At 36.0% G+C, this 21,772-nt stretch overlaps 1 protein-coding gene across 8 annotated transcripts in view; it reads right to left on the bottom strand.

Moving 5' to 3' along the window:
- Positions 1–21,772, bottom strand: part of R3HDM1 (R3H domain containing 1) — a 64,379-nt gene that overhangs the window by 30,054 nt on the left and 12,553 nt on the right. For 2 of the 8 annotated variants that reach the window (XM_070731373.1, XM_070731385.1), the window contains exons 3-15: positions 20,520–20,561; positions 19,948–20,037; positions 14,897–15,008; positions 13,474–13,552; positions 10,157–10,216; positions 9,935–10,075; positions 7,074–7,182; positions 6,895–6,990; positions 5,656–5,693; positions 5,511–5,561; positions 5,164–5,390; positions 1,431–1,685; positions 574–728 (exon numbers count right to left, since the gene is read on the bottom strand). In XM_070731373.1, the coding sequence (XP_070587474.1) occupies positions 574–728; positions 1,431–1,685; positions 5,164–5,390; positions 5,511–5,561; positions 5,656–5,693; positions 6,895–6,990; positions 7,074–7,182; positions 9,935–10,075; positions 10,157–10,216; positions 13,474–13,552; positions 14,897–15,008; positions 19,948–20,037; positions 20,520–20,561 (1,455 nt within the window). Of the gene's footprint in view, positions 1–60; positions 163–573; positions 729–1,430; positions 1,686–5,163; positions 5,391–5,510; positions 5,562–5,655; positions 5,694–6,894; positions 6,991–7,073; positions 7,183–9,934; positions 10,076–10,156; positions 10,217–13,473; positions 13,553–14,896; positions 15,009–19,947; positions 20,038–20,519; positions 20,562–21,772 lie in introns of all 8 variants that reach the window. The other 6 variants (XM_070731388.1, XM_070731389.1, XM_070731402.1 and 3 more) reach the window with 5 other exon arrangements.

The raw sequence follows: 21,772 nt of genomic DNA, 5'->3' as shown, positions 1-21,772 counted from the left end.
TTCTTCTAGCCTAGCAGAGAATCTGTCATGCAGAGAAAAGATGAGTAGAAGATAATATACCACAGTATATTGCTGGGTAGATGAGACTGGCAGGAGCGGGGGTGGATAAGTGACTGTGGAGAACTGAACAGGCTGTGAAGAAGGCTGAAGAGGTCGGATAGGCTGAAGGAGCAATAGTTGAACATACAGAGTTAGCAACTGAGTAAGAGGAAATGAAAGTAGGAATATTTCTTTTGTGTAAAATATTTTTTTTTTAAAAAAAACACCACCACCAGAGGTCTTCCATATAAATTGTACCAATAAGTTTTAAAATAAGGCTCAATATATAGTCAATCAATCAATCAATCAATCAATCAATCAAACAAACAAACAAACAAACAAACCAGCTATCAGTGGGAGACAACAATGCAAGATGATGAGCTTACAATAACCTAAAAATATGCAAATCAAACACTCAATGGCTTTAAGAAAATTATTTTCCTTCATCAACCCTTAACCCATATACAATTAAAAACCCAAGCAGCAGTTTGTTTAATCAGTTATTGACCAAACATTTGTATTTGAAGTTAGCACCTGTGAGAGGATATGATTGGTTGCTGGCTGCTGCTGAGGTGGTATGGGAGGTGGCGGCGGCTGAGGAGGTCCAGGCACTTGGTTTCTAATTGGTTGTTGAGGCATTGGAGGATTATAGACAACTGGAGTGCCATCTGGATTAATGAATGGCTGACCTATAGGACAATTGTAAAAAAAGGAAAAGGAAAAGGAAAGGAGTAATATAGGCAGCTTGCTAGGCAGCTTGTTAGCAGAATATAAATTAGCTAGAGTTCTACTATACGACGGGTTATACATTATGAGAATATCCAACAAGTCTAAGTCGTATCTGGCTTGCTTGTTAGTTTCTTTGTTTGATGATTTATTTGTCATAATTATATTATAAACTATCTTATTCACACATTGCTTGTTTAAACAGATGAATATGCAGCACAATGTAAACAAGAAGAAAAAAAGTATAAGAAAAGATAAAAAAGAGAAGAGTGCAAGAAGAAAGTAGAAGAGAGAAAAGAGAAAACCATATAAATTGTAAGCCAAATATAATACTTTCTAATTCTACTAATGTGCAATTTTAAACATTGGATTCAAAAGATATTAAAACAAAAAATTCCACTGAAAACACAGTTTATAGATTCCTCCCACCCCCAAGAAACACCCCCCCCCCCAAAAAAAATATAATTGCATATTCTATTCTGTGAAGGATTAAAATGCATACATCTTCGAAAAGAAAGAATATTGGGAAGCACAGGGAAGGGCAAACGGTTCATGGAAACCCCACACGTTTCTAAAACATTATTGACAAATTAGTTATTTGAGACAGAGACACAAAGGGAGAGAGAGAAAGACAGACAAACTGACACCCACAGCTGGATACCAACCTGTTTGAGGGTTGATCAGAATACTTCCAGGTGGTATGCCTGCCGCTTCCAAGGGAAGCAAAAAGAAGCTACCGCTAGAAGACGCCACTTGCCCACTTATGCCACCATCAAAGGAAAGAGAACTACTAGTGCTGATAGTTGGATAGACGGCAGATGTGCCATGAGAAGGCTGGCTGAGAGCTGTGACTGGAAGAGGTTGCTGGGTGTGAGAAAGAGAACCCGTGGATGACCCTACACTACTAGAAGACTCTGAACCTAGGAAAGGAGTAATGAGAAATGGATTTTACCTAGAGACAGAGTAATAGCATTCACATTTCAATAGGCAGGTTGCGATCTAAAGTTATCCATGTAATTCCCAGCCTGAACTACTTACTTCCCCAAACCCCACTGCAGCTTCCCAGGTTTAGATTCCCATTTACTCCAAATGACACACAATGAGGGAGGAACTAATGACTGCCTGAACTTTGCCTTCGAGCCATGCAAATGGGAATAAAGCAGAATGGCAACAGTCTTTATTATCATCAATCATTATAACAAATATCTATTCAATGAAGTACCAGGTTGAGATGTTGAAGGCAACTAAAATGTAAAGTATTCAAAGGACCCATCTATAAAGTCTCATACATACAAAGCTGATGGAAATTTGGGTCTACAGAATTTTAACTTGCTAGTCTTGTTAAAAAAAAACCTCTTAATGATTCCAACACTTGAGTTAAATTTTACTAGTTTAAATACATTAAGAATATGTATAAGTTTATTCCAAAATGGAGTTAAACTTTAAATGTTAGTTCATAGGAAACCAAAATTATGTTTCTCTGATGAAGCAGCAAGGTTTTTGTTTGTTTGTTTGTTTGTTTGTTTGTTTGTTTACTTACTTACTTACTTACTTACTTACTTACTTACTTACTTACTTACTTACTTACTTACTTAGAAATAGATTTGGATTGCATTTTACTTTCTGTCTTCACATCCCAAATAAAAACACCTTATTTCTATTTTTTCATTGATATTTGAATCAATAAAAAGCAAGTCCGTTTTGAAATGTAAGGTAGGATTGATTAAGTTGTTGGAAGTATCTGCGCAGTTTCAGATTCAGTAGTATTCTAATCTAGCCAATACTATAAAAATATTTTGGAGTTCCTTATTTCTAAAGTATATAAGGAGAAGTTATTCTAATTGTGCTGGTTTTTAGCATTGTCAAAGAGTAAAATTACCACGGTATTTAAAATTTATCTGTTAAATTTGAAAATAATTCCATCACAGTTTTTCATGAAACTGCATCTGTGAACCAGACTATAACTGCCAAGGTTTGTTAGGAACTATCGCCTTATATCTTAAAGATTAAATATTAATAAATGGCTTCAAACCAAAATGAAATAGGTAAGTTTGCTGTAGTGATTATACTCACATTATAGTACATTTTTCTTTATATTCTTTTTAAAAACCTTCTACTATCAAAGCTCTTCTTCATTAATATCAAATGTATATGTTCACTTTATAGTATCACTTGGGCACACACGAAGAGAGAGCTCTATTTTAAGAACAAGGATTTAGAAGAATCCTGCTACAAATTCCTTCAGGAGCAAATTTAGAGTACAGTATTTGCTTCCAGAAATTTCTTAAGCACTTTGAATGCTAGGCATAAGTGAAGTCCAGCTAGTATTCTTCCGGTCTTCTCCCAAAGCAATGGAAGGGATAGAAATAATTCAGAAGAGGAGATTGTCTGTCAAGAGCCCCAAATTGCTTTGAAGCCATTGGGCTTCTTTAAAATCCCAGCTGTGTCTACAAGTGTTCCCTCCCCCCCCTTATTTTTAATCATTATGAAAAAATGCCAAATTGGACCTATTGGGTTGTAAAATGAAGCAGATATCGAAAAATAAATCCACACTTTCCTTGGGTTTTTTTTCTTTGTTCTCTATCTTTAATATACTTCTTTCTTTAAGCCACCATAAATATTCTCCTTATTTAAGCTGTGTTGTGCAACTTGGAATACCCAGAAATTTGAAAGTTGACTGTAGCAGTACATGTCAAAAAGAAAAGGACACAGACTTAACCCTTACGATACCTTATTACGTCTAAATTCAGGGTCAATTAGACCATTCTTAATTAATTTCTTATCAGTAATTAAGGCCAAGTATAAGCCTTAAAAAGCTAGATAGCCTTCTTACAAATGCCCAACTGACAATCCAAATAAAAAAGTATTTGGCAATCTGTTTGCATTGTCAAGTGAGGTACCAAGTGGAATTTTATTGCCATGTTTGGGTTCTCCCAAGTTGAGGAGACCAAAAAAAAAAGTAAGGAATGCTTAAAAATTCCATTAAAGAACAATGTTTGACAAAATTAGGAATTGAAATGAATTTTTTGGAGGGGGGGAAAGATAATGTGACCTCAAATCTTGATGTTTTTAAAAGGATTTCAGGTCATTTATTCCAAAGTTCTCCAAATTTGGCAACATTAAGACTTTTAGATTTCAACTCCCAGAGTGTCCCAGTCCGCATAGAGAATTATGAAGTTGAAGTTCACAAGTCTTAACGTTACCAAGTTAGGACACCCCTGATTTATATCATTACAGGAAAACGGCTGATAACTTTAATCCATCAAAAAGAGGCTAAAGGTCATTTTACGAAGCAGAAAAGCTCAGGTTCCAGGTCTCATCTGGATCACTGTCACAAGGACACTTTTGATATTCATAAGCACATTAATTTGCTTGTATTAATGTAATTGAAAATCTCATAATGCACGCCTTTTCCAGCAAAATTAACCCTTAAAAATCATTTTCTTAGCAAATGCAAACTTGATAAAGTTCTAAGAGGTTTGGAATCGTGTCGAAGCTGAGGCAGCCTAAAAATAGATGTAAGAAATAAGGATTTGCTTTTATTGAGTTAGACCATAGATTTATCTATTCCGATATTGCCTACTTAGGCTTCGGACATATTGTCAATAGGCAGAGGGTGGTATTGAATTTCGAAGAAATCACCAATCAACCACAAAACGTATGGGGCTACAGCAGGAAGGGCATACTTTAAACCAACTTACAAGAATGGAGCTATGAAATCTCCATAAATCAAATCTAACATATACTGCATAACTTATTGTTGTATGCCTCTCCTGAAAGCAGCCCTCCACTGCTCTTCAGATTAAGAGATCTTTAGAGAATTTTAAGAATCTTAAAATCTCAAAATCATTTTAGGAGATTAATTTAGGAGAAGCTTTCAATATTAATTAATAAAGCCTCTTCCTGAAACATACCAGAAAACCTCCTGCAATGTTATAGGCTCAGTTATTGGAATAAAAATGTAATTCCTTGAAACAGAAAGCATGATTTCTACACCACTACCAATCTGTCTACTGCTTGCACTGTTTCCGTTTCTGATCCTGGTCTACTAGCCTATGAAGCTAGCTGGGTTAACAGTGGTCCAAATGCAGAAGATCCACAGCCTCCAACAAAGCATGCAGCCCATTAAAAGATGTTTTATTTATAAACTGGTAGGATCGGGAATAGCCACACCCCTTTCTGGTCTATTTAAAATGCTAACAAAGGTGTGTCCAACACTTAGTGATTATATAGCCGCCCTGAGTCCCATTGGGGTTGGGTGGCATAGAAGTAGACTCAAAGAAATAAATAACCCTGGGCCAAAGAAGTACTTTCCAAAAACAGTAACAATGGTGGGTGGGCGGGGGTGCTTTTTGCAGGCTACCTAGCTATCCCTAAACTTGAGTTTTCCAGTGGTACCTGTTTTGGATAGCCTGCCAGTGCTTTTGCTGCTTCCTGTGCTATCGCCTCTTGTCAGAACAGAGATGCCACTGAAGCTGCTGGCTTTGGTCACAGGGGGCTTCAAACTGCGAAGGGAGCTGTCCGAGTCCGTGCTGCTCCATGGACGGGGTTCTGAGTACTTTAGCTCGTTGTCTGTACTGCTCTGGAGACTGTTTGCTGACCTCCCTGAAGCATCTTTGTTGATTCTGTAATCCAGAAACTTAGTTTTTAAAGATGGAAGACTCTTCGCCAAAGCATCAAAGAAAGAAAGAAAAGGAAATACACGCGGAATGTTTTGGGATAGAAAAAAACAATTCATTCAATACCTAAATATCTGTCGCCTTTGCTGGGTACTGTTGGCTTCGTCCTCTTGAATTCTGTTGGCGTGTTCAATAGAATTTCAACTTAGTAATTTTTCTCTTATGTATTTAGAAAAACAAAACAAAAAAATTAAAGATACATTATGCTTACCTTTTGTCAATAATATAATTCTCTTGGGAACACAGCGACTGGGGAAGAAACACAGTGCAGAATAAAAATCATCTCCATTAAATGATTCTATCATCAATCTATACTGAAATAAATTTCTAAGCACCTATGTGGAAACAGCAACTGGTAAGCAGTTGCAAGCAATTATTAAAGAATGCTCACCGAAGTCTTCAGCCAGGCAAATGTGATCATTCGTATAAGTTTTAAATAGAACAAACGGGGAGCAGTGAAACAAAATGTAACTGCTAGTCAGCATAATGTGCATACAGGTATCACAGTCCTCTGTTACAGAAGGGGAACAGAGGAAAGCACAGCAGGATTTATAGCTCTTCGTTTCACTATTTTTTATTTGCAACCTAGGAGAAAATAAAGCTGGGCAAAGAAGTCTATGCATTTTGGGGTGCATCTCCAGCCCGGGTTTCAAAAAAGTTAATTTAAAACCTGTCAACTTACCATCTGTGAGCCTTTGGCTCCTGTTCTTAGAAGATGCCAAATTACCGCAATATGAATTATTAAAACATGCATATGACTATCACCTGAATAAACAGATGCCCAGACTTTTCAACACCCATGACTCAACATAATTGTTATGAGAAATCTATCCCTAAGAAAGGGAAATTGTTTAATTAAAAAGAACCTTATAAGAGGAGGTAAGAGATAATGCTACTAGATCTATATCTCTATAATTCAGTGGTTCTCAACCTTTCTAATGCTGCGACCCCATAATACAGTTCCTTATGTTGTGGTGTCCCCAACCATAAGTCTAGCACCAATTCTCCCAACAAAGCTTTAAGCTGATTGGCAGGAAGGTCAGAGGGACACCCCACTGTAAACGCCTGATTAATAAAAAATATGTTCCAAGGTGCCAGAATAGAAGCTTTAGTTCCTAACACTATGGGACATTTGTCTTTTACCATGGTCTTAGGCGACCTCTGTGAAACGGTTGTTCTACCCCCAAAGGGGCCCTGACCCCCAATTGAGAACCACTGCTCTATATCATCATCATCATCATCATCATCATCATATTTATCACAAATCCAAGCCTAGGAACTGAGAACCAATCTGTTGCTTTAAGCACTACTTTATAAACATTCTCTTAATGCAATCATGAATGGGAATGCAGAAACCTTTTTTCCCCCAAATATTTTGAGTGTTTGCACTTTTAACTTTATTGCTCTTACACATAGTCAAAGATACTGTGGACATTTCCTTAATACCTACATCTTGTGCAAATATTCGTTCTCTAGCTCTCTGGTACTCTTCTTCTCGCTCTTCTATAGATTTGCTTCTTCTGTCATCTTTTAATCGTATTCGCATCTAAATTAAATAAGTTGTTAATTGCCAATCTCCATTGTGCAATTTTAGCATGCGGTCAAGATATAGTAATGTTCCATATTTACCTGATTATCATCTTTGTCTAGACTAGAATTCTCTCGTTTAAGGATGTACCGTTTTTGAAAATCTTCACCTTTTTCATCTTTTATATGTTCGCAAAACTTCTGGTCAGGTCTTTTGGAGAAAAAAAAGATTAAAATAAAATAAATAATTATAAATATGAGGTTTTTTGTGGTGCTTAAGTTTGAGGTAAGATACATGTGGACAACAGGCCATTTTGTGATATAAAGGTTATCAGAATATCTTGTAGGTTTTAATTTTTATTCCCACATTGGAAACCTCCGTGGAGAATCTAATATAAAGCAGCTACATCTCTTCATTCGCACAGCTATAGTCCTCAATTTATGACCATAATTGAGCCTGGCAAGATGTGATAGTCATAGAAAAGGTCATCACATGACCAATCCAATTTCACTTTTGCAATGGTTATTAAATAAAACACTGAGGTTGCTAAGTGAACACTGTGGTCAATAAGCGAATGTGGCAGTTGTTAAGCAAACCTAATGTTTACTATGGGCCAGTTTTTATCCAAAATTGTAAATAAGCACCATTGTAAATAGCAAAACCATCATAAATCACTCACATAACCATGGGGTGCTTCAAACAGCTATAACTTTTATTTATTTATTTATTTATTGGATTTGCATGCCACCCCTCTCTGCAGATCGGATACTAAACATCCAAACTTTGGTCATATGGCAGAAGAATGGACCTTAGAAACAGGTCATAGGTAGTTTTTGGATCAGTGATAACATCAAATGGTTGCTAAGCAACTGATCATAAGCCAATGGCTGTATACATATACTGTATATATAACATGTATCTATGTACATACATATGTATAAGTGTGTGTGTGTGTGGATGGATGGATGTTATTCAAGATGTAGGTTATAGTTATTGCAAGAGAGAGAAAAATCTTTATCTTGAGGATAATGACAAAATGAAACCTAACATGATAAAAATTGTATTTTGTATCCAATGCCACCTTCAGTGATATTTTTGGTTCCTCAACAATAGTACCTGAAGATTACCTGTATACATTCTATATCCATTTAATCATGCAATTTGTCTGGTGTCTACGTCGTACTTCACCAGCAACTTAAAGCCCAATAGTGCTCTGAGTGTTTTGGTATAAACTTCCCAAATCTAGACTAATTTCTAAGACTAATTTCCAAATCTTGTTTCTGAGATTTCATTAAAACAATACAGCTTATTTGAAAACACTGGAATTGCTAAAGTGGGCTTTGATCTTTTGAGGAGCCCATTTTTGTTTTACTGATAATTAAATCTTGTGATCTGAACAACTTATTTGTATTTTCATCTTCATGAAAAGGAATGTTTTATAATGAAGCAAAAGGTGATAAATCTGGGCTAATTCTGTTTTCAATGCCTTATTTTTATATATACTGCTTATTATCACATTTAAATTCTCCCCCACTCCAGTGGATTCTTTAATTTTGGGCTATTATTGAAAGTCACGGAGGCAGAGAAATGAATGTTTTAGGTCCCCCTAAGGCTTCAGAACCAAGCCGTATATGCCTACAGTTATAAAGCCCTACTTTTAATGGAATCATGAGATTCTTTTACTTTTAAATATCCAACTTCCAGGATTACCAAGAAACGTTTGTAAACCGTTAAGGTATTAAAAATAATTATGACTGGTTCATAAAAACACACAAAACTATACATCCTCACAAACTTGTCACTTGAGAGATTTGCAAAAAAGCAGGATCGAGGTGTTTTTTTTTTTGTAAATTCCCAAATTGCATTATAAAAGGATGAAATAATTCTCAAACGCTACCTAAGAATTATTGGATGCCAAAATGTAATTAGCAGGCACTTCAGAAAACCTTTAGACTGTCTTACCTCATTTTTTTCTTAAAGGTCCCTGAATTTACTGCCCTGCTATCACCACTCCACTCCACTGAGTCGTCCCAGTGTGCACTGGGTTGATGATGTCATTAACAGCACAGACCGGCACTGGAGCGGGGAATCTCCCTATGAGGAAAAGGTAAGTTGGGTTTTAGATTGCCAAGGTTTTCTAGCTAAATTCTTATTTTAAATCCCCTGAGATATAAAATAAGAACACTGAAAACCTTTAAATAATTTACATTGTCTATTGGTTCAAGGAAATGCCTGCTAATTATACGTGGCCCTTCCAGATTCCAGCTGAGATTGTCTTTGCCGTGAAAGTATTCTAAATATAGCTTGCTCTCCAAAAACTTCATCAACAGCTGTCACAATGCTGTTTCCAAACCGTCTCATGCAGAGGGTTATAACAAATAGATGCAGTTATCCACTGCATCTTGTTACATTAAATTTTAAATAGAACTTTTGGTCTCCTAGTTCATTTTTCCAACTAAGCAGCGGGGGAGGGATGGGCTAGATATTGAAATATAACATAATTAATGGAGTACTGAAATGGAATCACTCCAAGTAGTCAGTAATTACCAGATTCTGCTTTTCTGCAAAGTCCAATTTGGCTAATTAGAAAAATAAAGGACGGAGGCAAAACTTGTGCCTTTACTGCGACATTCAGTTCATCTGCCGAAGTTTTTCTTCAAAGAAATGTCTGTCATTTTCTAGAAGGAAATTACTATAATTCAGAAACATTTTTATACAATGAAAACAGGATATATTTTTAGATATATAATGGATAGAGGGTTTTTTTTCCTCTTCTCGAAATCCAGAAGAAAACTCTGTAATCGTTGTGATTCTTACAGAATTAAGAATAAATTTCCTTAACGCAGAGATACTGTAATTGTCCTGCTTTGGTAATAAACTCAAGCTTCCATCACTGATGGAATTCAGTTCAACTCTTTGAATGATGAATTACAAAAGAAAAAGAAAAAGAACAGCAACTTACATTCTGGTACTGCTGGTTTTATTCACAATCACCGATTTTCCACTCTGGTCCACATTATGCTCCAGTCCAAAATAAGCAGCTACTCTGTGCAATAACATTCTATGGTACGAGGTCATGGGGGGGAATTTTTTTCGTGGGATTCTGAAAAGAAGCAAGTAAGTTTTAGGCTGACATAAGCCTCAGCTCATCTCTATAATTGCCGGTTGGTTCACTGACACTTACTCATTATTCCCAATGAAATCTAAGATTTCCTGTTCTAATTTCAGCAGCATCATTCTGTCCCTGGAAGGCAAAATGTAACATTCGTTAGCGGGGACAGAATCAAGTAAGACATACTTTCAGAGTCTGTAAGCATATTCAACAAGCATATTCTCCATAATAAAATAATTATACCAAGTGTCGAAGTAACAATATTAAGGGTGCTTTTAATGGTTGGATTTCAGATATAGCTTAAGTGGCTCGCAGGAATAATCTGTGTTGTTTTGTCTTGAGTAAGTTCAAATAAACCATCTGACTTTGGGTCAGTCATACAAATGCTATAAATTCACCAAAATATTATAGGGATAAAATAAAGCCCCAAATCTATCAATTGTAACTTTAATCTTGTGTAGAAGAATGCTTATTAAACAAAACTTATGCAGATAGATTTCACTGACTAACAATGAATACTGTTGCTATGTTACATGATTGTCATTTTATTTTTACATCCTACATATTAGAGAGGGAGAAGGGGGGAGGGAGAGGCAGGAGAGAGAGAAATCCAGCAGGAAAAATTAATGTAACTTATATTCTGTTCAGATTAATTAAAGATTAATTAAACCCTAGCAGTAGAATAAGATATCTATGCGAAAGATCTGAAAAGGGTAAATGTTGACCACAAGAACTTTTTATCGTTTTATGGCATACAAAAAGGCAATAGGCAAAAATTATTTGGGGAGAGATGGGTATTTTTTCTTTACGTAATGAGTAAAGGTGTAAAATAGGAGGAGGAAGGTGTATTCGATATCTTCCCTATCTTCAGTTATTAGTAAAAATAATAAAGGTGAGATACAAATCAATCAATCAAATAATTGGAGTAGCACTGATTGCAAAGCATGAATATCTGAATGGGTAAGGATAATAGTATATGAGAAACAGAAAAATTGTTATAGGCAGATGTGAATGTAATTTTACAAATGAGAATCGAATTGAATTGACTAGAATAGAATAGAACACTTTTGAATTGCTTTTTGTGCAGTACTATCTGCTGAAGTCTATACCTGTCCTGTTAGGTTGCTGTGCAATTATTTTACAGGTAAGTAATTTTAATTAGCCATTATTATTAAATAATTTAATTTGTGTCTGTTTGTTGTGGCCCTAGGCCTGTGATGATGAACCTATGGTGTGCATGCCACAGGTAGCATATATCTGAGGGCCTGCGGGGCGTTGCCCAATGTCAACTCCAGAACATATGTGCCACTGGCCAGCCGATTTTTGGCCTTCTGGAGTACAGAGCGAGGCCATTTTTGCCCTCCCTGGGCTTCAGAAAAATATCCAAGGGCTGTGGATGGCAAAAAACGAGCCCAACTGGCCTACTGGAAGTTTATTTCCAAACTTCCAGTAGGCCCGTTGGATCATTATTTGCTCTCCCCAGGCTTCCGAAAATCCTCCTGAAGCCTGGGGAAGATGAAAAAGAGTCCAATGGGCCTACCACGAGTCCGAAGGCTTCAGTGAGGGTGTGGCTGTGCACGTTCTTTTGGTACCAGAGCAAAAAAAGGTTCGTCATCACTGCCCTAGGCTTTTTGGCATATGGGTTCTGAACGATATCCATACTATGCATGCATAAATAGATGCACAAACATCCCAAGCACCGATTTATTACATGGGGCAGAAATGCTAGGATTGCTTTCAGCAACTCTAAGTTGACAAGATAGAAAAGCTGGACATTCCACAGAGCTTTGCCTAAAACTTTTTTTTATCTCTACCCTTTCAGGAAGGTGTCCACCATGGAGTTAAATTCAAAGTACCCTTCCTCTCAGGTACTAGCAATAGCACTTAAGACTTATATACCACTTCATGGTGCTTTACAGCCCCTGCCTATTGCTCCCAACTATCTGGGTTTTCTGACCTTGGAAGGATGGAAGGCTGAGTCAACCTCAAGCCGGTAAGAATCAAACTCATGGCAGTAGAATGCAAAGAGCCAGGGTGGCGCAGCAGGTAGAGCGCTGTACTGCAGGCCAATGAATTACCTGGATTGTGGGGGCAATAGGGTGGCTCCGTTAAAAAGTGCTATTGCTAACATGTTGCAAGCCGCCCTGAGCCTGGGGAGAAGGGCGGCATAAAAATCAAATGGAGGAAGGAAGGAAGGAAGGAAGGAAGGAAGGAAGGAAGGAAGGAAGGAAGGAAGGAAGGAAGGAAGGAAGGAAGTCTGCAATATTGCATTCTAACCACTGCACCTGTATGGCTTATATAGGTAGCTGTATCATATAAACTCTTCAAAATGCCTACAATTCCCTTTTAAACTTCATGGTGACAAAATCATGGAAACAAATGACAAACTAGAGCTGTATTTTTTTTAAAAACAACAACAACAACACAGGAGGCAAATTAACTGTTTTCTGAAAATACCAAGATTTTTTAAGCTATAAAATCAGTCAAAATACTTCCAAAAGGAAAGCAAGGATTCTTGTCTATTTCACTAGCCAAGAACAAGGAAGTTCATGCCACCCAGAACTCTCACCACTGGTCTTCTTGGCAAAGATAAAGGACAGATAAGGAGTAAGAGTCCAAGATACTTGGGAAGTTGTGGGCAGCGTCCCTTCCTGAACTCAATATTACTTTGAGAAGAACAAGCTGCAGTAATTTGAGAGTCACTACCTAATAAATTGCATGCTCTTAAATGGGCAGGATATGGGAGAATTGCTTAAGTTCAAAAATATACAGTGATCTGACCACAGATACTGTGGCCTATTTTGTGTGGTTGCTATCTTATCTGAATGCAGCATAGTGGTTTCTCCCTAGACAAGCAAGAAACTGAATATGCAGCTTTAGTTTGTTCTGAATTCCACCTCTAGCTTCTTATTTTTTCAAGAAGTATACTGCAGTCTTTGGATGAGTCATCAACCTACCATGTTACCATATCAACAAACCACAGGCAGGCAATGATTTGTAGCTGCACTGCTTCAAAGGAGGAAAAAATAACATGCCTCCGGGCAAGTTTGCAGCGAACCACAATTGCTGCCTTTGAATGCAGTCATGGCAACTGATTTTACCCAAGAGGTTAGAAAAAAAACATACTAATACCATGTTTCCCGATAATAAGACCCTGTCTTATATTTTTTTGAACTCTAAAATAAGCGCTTGGCTTTATTGCCATGCACTCAAAAGCCCAGTTGAGTTTATTATCAGGGGGTGTCTTATTTTGGGGGGAAACAAGATATGACTTCAAATGTTTTCAATAAACTATCCAACAATAGAGCAACATTTACAAAGGAAAATGATTGAGAAATTCTGTAATATATACATTTCTTTCAACATGAACATCATGGCCACTTGTTTACCTGGGATTGTTTTTCAATGTATTAACTAAAAACTCGTGTAGATCTATACCAGTTGAATCTGTATATTCTTGACTAGAATCTAAAATAAAAAATAAATCCAGTTACAGAGAATGCATTTATTCTTTCAATAATACCAAGCCATTAATATTTTAAGATTCCTGTTTGCAGAATAGCAGCTAGGATGACAGTCTGAAAGTTTAATGGCACACTGGCACGAATAGTCGATTGCTTCTCTATTAACAGAAAATGTGAGGGGGGAGTAAGGGGAAAGAGAAAATGTATTATTTTACCCCGCTATCCCACATATCCCTCAATAACCCTTCAGATGGTGAAGGACTGTAAAACAAGTGGGCAGGCCAGTAAAATGGATCTATTTTTTTCATTATACAGTGTTCCCTCGATTTTCGCGGGGTCGAACTTCGCGAAAAGTCTATACCATGGTTTTTCAAAAATATTAATTAAAAAATACTTTGCGGTTTTTTCCCCTATACCATGGTTTTTCCCACCTGATTACGCCATATGTCATCGCCAAACTTTCGTCTGCCTTTAATAAATTTTTTTTTTTAATAAACTTTAATAAATAAACATGGTGAGTAATAATCTGAATGGTTACTAAGGGAATGGAAAATTGCAATTTAGGGGTTTAAAGTGTTAAGGGAAGGCTTGTGATACTGTTAATAGCAAAAAATAGTGTATTTACTTCCGCATCTCTACTTTGCGGAAATTCGACTTTCGCGGGCGGTCTCGGAACGCAACCCCTGCGAAAAGCGAGGGAACACTGTACCTGGCCTTGGGTTTATTCTGCAATATTCATGTGTTTTGCATTTCAGAGTAGTGGAAAAGAGGTCTGATGGTTTTCAATAATATTCCCAAGATTGCAAAGATGGAGTATGAGCTGCACGTTGCCCTGAGTCACAGGCTGCTCACTCCACCCTAGGAGGAAGTTTGAAGTGAAACATATGAACACTAATCTACTTACTGAAAGAAAAGAATCACTTAAGCCAATGTGTGAAATTCATTACTGTTGACATTTCTATCTCCCAAAAGATCACATTTCAAAGATGTCTCGGGTCTCACATTAGAAATCTCATATACACGATATGCCAGTGTTTGGAGTTCATATGACTTCCTTTTTAAATTGTAGCACATTCCAATTACTTCTGAGCATACAATTCCCCGAGAAAACTGGGTCTAAGATAGCCTAATTACTATCAACTCAGCTAAACCAACTCTTTATTTGCCAGGAGGATAAGGGGATTATATACTTTCAGCACTAATTAGGCATCTCTGGGAGATTCTTCAGAGAATAAACTTACCAATATATAAAGAAGAGGCATTATGGTAAATACTAGCAACCTGCAGGTTTTTTTTAAACCTACAGTCCAAATCTTGTAATTTAAGAAGAGGATAATGTATAGCAAACCTCTTGATAACATTTTCCTGGGCAATTTATCAGACTTCTCCTTTTCAGCTTCATCTTTCGAGGGTTTCTCTTCCTTTTCAAATAACTGTGTTAGCTGGATCTGATTTTTTTCCTGTTGAAAAGTAAAATTAACAATTTTTTCCCCTAAGAAAGGTATCCTGTAAAAAAAACAGTGTCGGTTTAAATAAGTCTACAGACATAGCAACAACAAAACCCCTAATATTTGGCTGCAAACCAAAAGGCCAATCTGAAATAACTGATTTTGAGCCTCTTAAAATGCAACTCCCTTAAATTCATATGTCTGAGAAAAGGCAAATGATTCAAGAAACAATATTGCTAATATTTCCTATAAAATTAGCTCCAAGCCAAATTTCCAAAGAAAACCAGTTTCCATGCAATATTAAACAACAGCTTAGTGGGAGGCAGGTGAACCTTAAGAACCACAACTTATGTTTGAATGGACAAGCTACCACACTTCTTTGCATTTAGCTGAAAGGAGATTTACCGTAGGTAAAATTCATTTTATTTTATTTAAATGATAGTTAACAATGTGAACAAGAAATAAACCATGATATAAGTCAATTGAGAGCCAGTTAGTGGTTAAGGCATCAAGCTAGAAACCATGAGCGACAAAGCCAGGTGGGTGACCTTGGGCCAGTCACTCTCTCTCTCTCTCTCTCTCTCTCTCTCTCTTTTTTTTTTCTCTCTTTCTCTCTCCCCCCCCTCTCTGCCCTTGGAAGGAGGCAATGGCAAATTACAACTGAAAAACCTTGCCAAGAAAACTGCAGGGATTAGACCAGGTATTGACCATCAAAACTGACTGAAAGGCATACAAACACAAAAGGCCCTTATAATTTGAACTAAGCATATCTAATAACCCGAACTTGTTTTTAATCTTCATTTATAAACCATAAACCAGTTTGCATGAAAAGTAAATCTAAATTCCACAGAAACCTTTATGTCTGGCAAAGAAGATGTCTAGGAACCAGATGGTATCCTTGGGTATAGTCCAACTCTAGAGTATATTCCAATTCCAACATTAAACAAGGCTTGGTAGTAAGATGCAAATTACTTTGAAATATCTTTGTTATGTTGTTTAGGTTGCTGTATCTCATAAAACAAAATCAACTTTAATAATTTAACTCTAACACAAAAAGTACAGTCCCACTGAGTTAGATTTGTATGCTCTGAAGAAATACCCTAGTTTGTCTTCAAATCTTATAAAATCTAACTCAATGGGAATATATGTTTTGCAGGATTGAACTTGAAGCCTTACATGTAAGAAAAGGCAGTGGTGGTTTTTTTTCTTCGCTAACAATTATTTTTATTTATTTTTTTGCTGCATAATTTCTTCCAATTATCTGAGATTTTGATATTGTTAGCAACTTTGTACAAGAGAATTTTTGCAAAATATGTTCTCTTTTAATGCAAACATGTACAACATTTCAGTTAACTTAAAAAAGTGGAGAAGTTGCATGAATGGCAAAGATCCACACTATCTAGAACTGAAAATAATTCTGCCATTGAGAAAATAAATACAATAATTAAGGTAATCTCCCTTTCTATGACCCTATAATCCCTAAATTTGGAGTAGAGTACATGCTATAAAAACAAGGACTCGCTTGCAGTTCTGGTTCTTTAACTTATTTGTTTTTACGTGAGAATGAAATAGAAGTAGTTTAAGCAAAATGCTATATCAGACTGAAAATGTATTTCATTGTATGTTTAAACATATTTTTATCTTGCAATAATTGGTTACATCCTTTACTTATAATATTTTTGAAGGTTTTATTTATCCCAGAGCTTTTCCAGAAAGATCTTCACCATCATAGAGCCAACTTTGATTTTTGTTCCAGTTGATACCAGATTTAAGAAAAAATGATTATAACCTCAATTGTAACAAATGAAACTTGTTAATGCATATATTAACAGAACAATAAAATATCTTCAGTTTCCAGTGTCATTCAATTAGGGTTCAGTGTTACCACCAAAGATAATGCATCCAAGTTGAAAGCCACCAGAGAAAGTTTTTTGAATCTTAAGACACAAACATAAAATTGAGTTACACCAAAACCAACACTGAAGAGCATTTTAAGACTGATCATAACAAGATTACAAATGTTATGATGCATGAGTCAGCCATTTAGCATTTGGGAAAGCAATAATTAGTATGTTTTAGAAATTATTCAGCTCCCAGTCAGGTTTATGGAAGTAATTCAGTCCATAAGCCAGGAATTCTCAATGCAAGCATCACACATTTATTGTAGAACTATTTCTACAAAATATTAATATCAAAAATATCTAGAAAAATATTAATCACTAATGAAAAATGGGGGACAATCACTCATTATTTATTATCTTATTGCTTTGATACCTAGCAAAGGCAGGTAAATCTTAAGAACCATAGTTTATGTTTTAAATGTACTGGCCCCCCACATTTTGCCCTCCCCCACGTGGCTATCACGTGTGAACAAGAAATAATAAGAGATAAACCATTATTATAAACTAACTAGGAGTCAGTTGGGTGACTGAAAACAATAGTATGCTTAAAGATGGTGAACAGTTTTGCTTTCTCACAACTTTCTACTTAGTAGCCTTTTTTGTTCCTTTAAATTTACAGAGTCAAATGCCCAGCAAGAAAGAAGACTTTATACATTAGTCTCTTCAACTATTATACTTCCTGAAATTTAGCAAACTATTAAGAAACTGACATAAGTTCATCATACTAAGTCAAGGATCTCCAACCTTGGCAACTTTTAAGACTTGTGGAAAGCACTAGTTGAAGAATTCTGGGAGTTGAAGTCCACAAGGTCGCCAAGGTTGGAGGTCCCTGTACTAAGTGATTTTCCAAAATTTTGTAAAAAAATTATGGACAAATGTCTCAATTTTGACCAACCCTCCTTTTCAATTTCTTCCATGTGATGTCAAAGCATTTCATTTTGTCCACATTTCCATATTTGTCCACAGTTGCTTTTGCAATGATTATGTGTTGTAGTATCATTCTGGACTAAAATCCAGAATGAGAAGAAATTGCACAGCCAATATAAAGTTTCTTCTTGGTGTTGAAAAAAACAGTAGCTACTCTGGTTACTAATCTGCTTCTAGATACAATTCAAGATGCTGGTTATCACCTGTAAACACCTACAAGGCTTGGCACCAGGCTATCTGAAAGATAGCCTCTCCTTTATTACATCTACCTGGTCCAGCAGGACAGGAAGGCAGAGTATATTACAGGTCCCATCGATTAGGGATGTAAATCTGGAGGGACCACATCATCTTTAAGAGGAAATGTAATCAGATCTTTGCCACTAGAAGGAACTAGATCAATTTGCCTAAATGATCCTGGCAGCTTCTAATAGCTAAAATAAAAAAAGTTGAAAACCAATACAGAAATCCATGAAAACACGAGTAACTGTTTATATATTAAATCATTCTATAAGGCTGATTATCAAGGCTGAATCAAACATGGAAACTTCCCATGATGAAGACTAACTTCCAGAATTCTTGGCCAGGTTGGCCCTTGCTGACAATTGTGGAACTTGAAATCCATCTCAGTTGCAAGAGACCTGATTGTGGAATGATAATATAACGGAATAACATAAAAAAGGAATTCTATATAAGCACTATTCCTTTACTGAAGTAAAAAAAAAAACCTTAAGAATGACATTCAAAAAATATTTGAATATACATTTTCTGCATAATCAACCTGAAGCATACTGATTAAAATAAATAAAGCACAGTTGCATTCCAATATAGCTATATTTCATTTTATTGCTAAGGGAAATAAAAGCTGTATCTGTTGATCATTCAGGGCACTGGACTGGATGGTATGTCACTCAGAATCATACCTGAGTGAATCTTAAAATAATTTCTAGTAGGTATATGAAAAATGAATCCTGGAAACCAGGATTTTATTCTGCCAAATAAAATGTGGTTTCAAAAGTTCTATTGTTCAGATGGATTCTGAGAACATCTTACACTGTCAAAATTAATATACCTTAAATAATCAAACCTTAACAAAATTGACTCTAATCTGTATCTATTATACTTCATTTAAAATACATGTAATTTTCTAATATCTCTTTGTTATTTATCTGACCCACCACTTAAATACTAAAACTACTGTTCTTTTAAATGAATCCTACATATTCTTCATAAACATATTAAAATAAATAAACATTGTAAAAGCATACATCCAGTTTTCCATATCACTCTGTCACTATCAGCATTATAATTTAATACTGAATAGAAAAAAATAAATTAATTCTGATAGTGAAGCTACCAGAATAAAAAGAATATACACAAGACATAACACTTTCAAAGTTTTGGAAGCCTGTGTTAAAATAATCAGTTTATAGCCAGTGGCTTAATACAACTTAGTACAAGGAAAAGATGAACATATGTAAAATTGTATTTAATAAAATTACAACAAAAGTCTATGATACAAATGTATTTGCTTAGATAACAGCCACAATCTTAACAAATTTATATGTACGACTCTTCTTTAGCTATTATGCAAACTATAGTTTGCTTTTTGTGAAATATTGTATAGGTTCACAATGTTATTGTGTAGATGGAAGTTCCACTACATAAGTGAAATTCAATCTGATTGATACCATTGCTTCAATTCTAAAGCTGCTGGACTGGACTGTATAATGCAATTGGGGTTTTTTAAGTTGTAGTGCTACATTTTGATACTAATCCCAGACATAAATATTCCAAAGTATATTATCTTTTAAAGTTAAACCATATAACTGAATATAAAAGACGATCAGGAAGCCAAATGAGAAGACATGTTTTTTCCATTATCTTGGGGTAGTCACATGGGATAGCACATGAATGCAGATGATGTACTCAGCTAAATATTTTACAATTGTTAAGTCAAAAATTTTAAGTTCAATCATCAGTTTATTGACACTCATACCAACTCACTAGCATGCTCCAAATAATACATCTTCTTGCATTCCCCACCTCCACCTTTCAAACCAATCCCAAACATTTTTACAGAACAAAAATTAAAGTTAGAAATCTCAGAACTGTTTTATTTTTACCTGGATGTCCTGTGAAATTTCAGCTGTGGGAGGTGGAGGAGATTCTTCACACACAGCCAGGCTCCGAACTAGCTTTAATTTTGTACTTGACTAAAGAAAAGTATTTATAATTAAAAACTACAGTTCACAGATATTTTCTTTAGTTATCTTGCGGTCAGCAACAAAACAAAACTGCTCACTTAAGGATGTCAATGACTTTCAACACAGAGTAATTTATTATTTGGAGGCAAAAGCAACCCACCAAAAGCAGAAAAATAAAAATAAAACTCTGACGCCCAATTAAGTTTTGAAGTCATCACAATATCAGCAAAAAGCAAACTACAATTAATGAAAAAAAGAAGGTTGAAGCAAAAAGCAGCACTATTTTCTCTGTCTAGCAACATCAAGCCACCCAAAATATAAAGGCCAAGCAAAAGCAAATGGTTAGGCAAATCATAAATCCAAAAAACAGAAAAATACACTTTGGTTGCCAACGAAAGAAAGAACAAAACTAATTTTCAATAAACAGCCAGGCTTCCATCAAGCATGAAGACTACCTTAGCATGCCAGCACAGCACACACGTCTACTGTACCTTTGACCTTTTTCCTGTCTGTCCAAAAGATTGCGCTGGCCGCTGAATGGTGAGCACAATAGAAAAGAATTTGCATTAAACTTCATATACTGGCTGCGTAAGGGGTTTGGTGTGCACAGTAGAACGAAAGTAATTTCATGGTGACCGTTAGTTACAGGATGATCCGTCCCATGAGGAAATGCAAGACCTCGCTACTGGGATTGGACTTGGTGTGTGTGTGTGTTTGTGTGTGTGTGTGTTTCCCACATTGCCAAATCCTTGGCAACAATTTTGCTTGGACACTGAAAAATTAGCAGACTTCAGAAACCGTTATGGTTTGTGAGACGGGACACACTCCAGCCACAGAGAAAAGGCTCCTGCCTTTTTATCTATTCAGCTTTGACAGGTAAGGAGGCTGCTAAAATAATGTGAAATTGAAATTTTTAAACATTTGCTCATCTGTGCCAACCACCACTGGAAGTGTCCATTTTCTAAATGACAAGGCTGCTTACCTTTTACAACTTTCTGGAAAATAGGCACTATTCTCATCTTCATTCAATGTACAGTGTTCCCTCGATTTTCGTGGGGGATGCGTTCCAAGACCGCCCGCGAAAGTCGAATTTCCGCAAAGTAGAGATGCGGAAGTAAATACACTATTTTTGGCTATTAACAGTATCACAAGCCTTCCCGTAACACTTTAAATCCCTAAATTACAATTTCCCATTCCCTTAGCAACCATTTAGATTATTACTCACCATGTTTATTTATTAAAGTTTATTAAAAAAAATATTTATTAAAGGCAGACGAAAGTTTGGTGATGACATATGACATCATCGGGTGGGAAAAACCGTGGTATAGGAAAAAACCCGCGAAGTATTTTTTAATTAATATTTTTTTAAAACCGTGGTATAGACTTTTCGCGAAGTTCGACCCCGCGAAAATCAAGGGAACACTGTACTATTCAATGATGCCTTCATCTTTAGGGAGTATTGTTATGCTTACAAGGTGTTGAACTAATCCATCTTTGGATAGGTTAAATGAATTGCTAAGGCTACACCATTAGGTACCATTAGAGATTTAGAACTGTTCTACCACACTGTGAAAAATGTCCTGAAGTGTCATAGCAAAACTACCGTTTTGTGAACCATAAAATTCTCATCCTCCATTCAATTATAATTTTTCCTGCTCTTAAGGGAAGAGACTGAAGCACTGACTATAATATTTGTAATCACTTTATAATTGTTGCCCTTCTTACTCAGAGTGCTTGCAAGGAA

Source organism: Erythrolamprus reginae, chromosome 1, assembly GCF_031021105.1.
Source record: "Erythrolamprus reginae isolate rEryReg1 chromosome 1, rEryReg1.hap1, whole genome shotgun sequence".
NCBI classification, from domain to species: Eukaryota; Metazoa; Chordata; class Lepidosauria; order Squamata; family Dipsadidae; genus Erythrolamprus; species Erythrolamprus reginae.
This window is presented reverse-complemented; position numbering and strand designations above follow the sequence as displayed.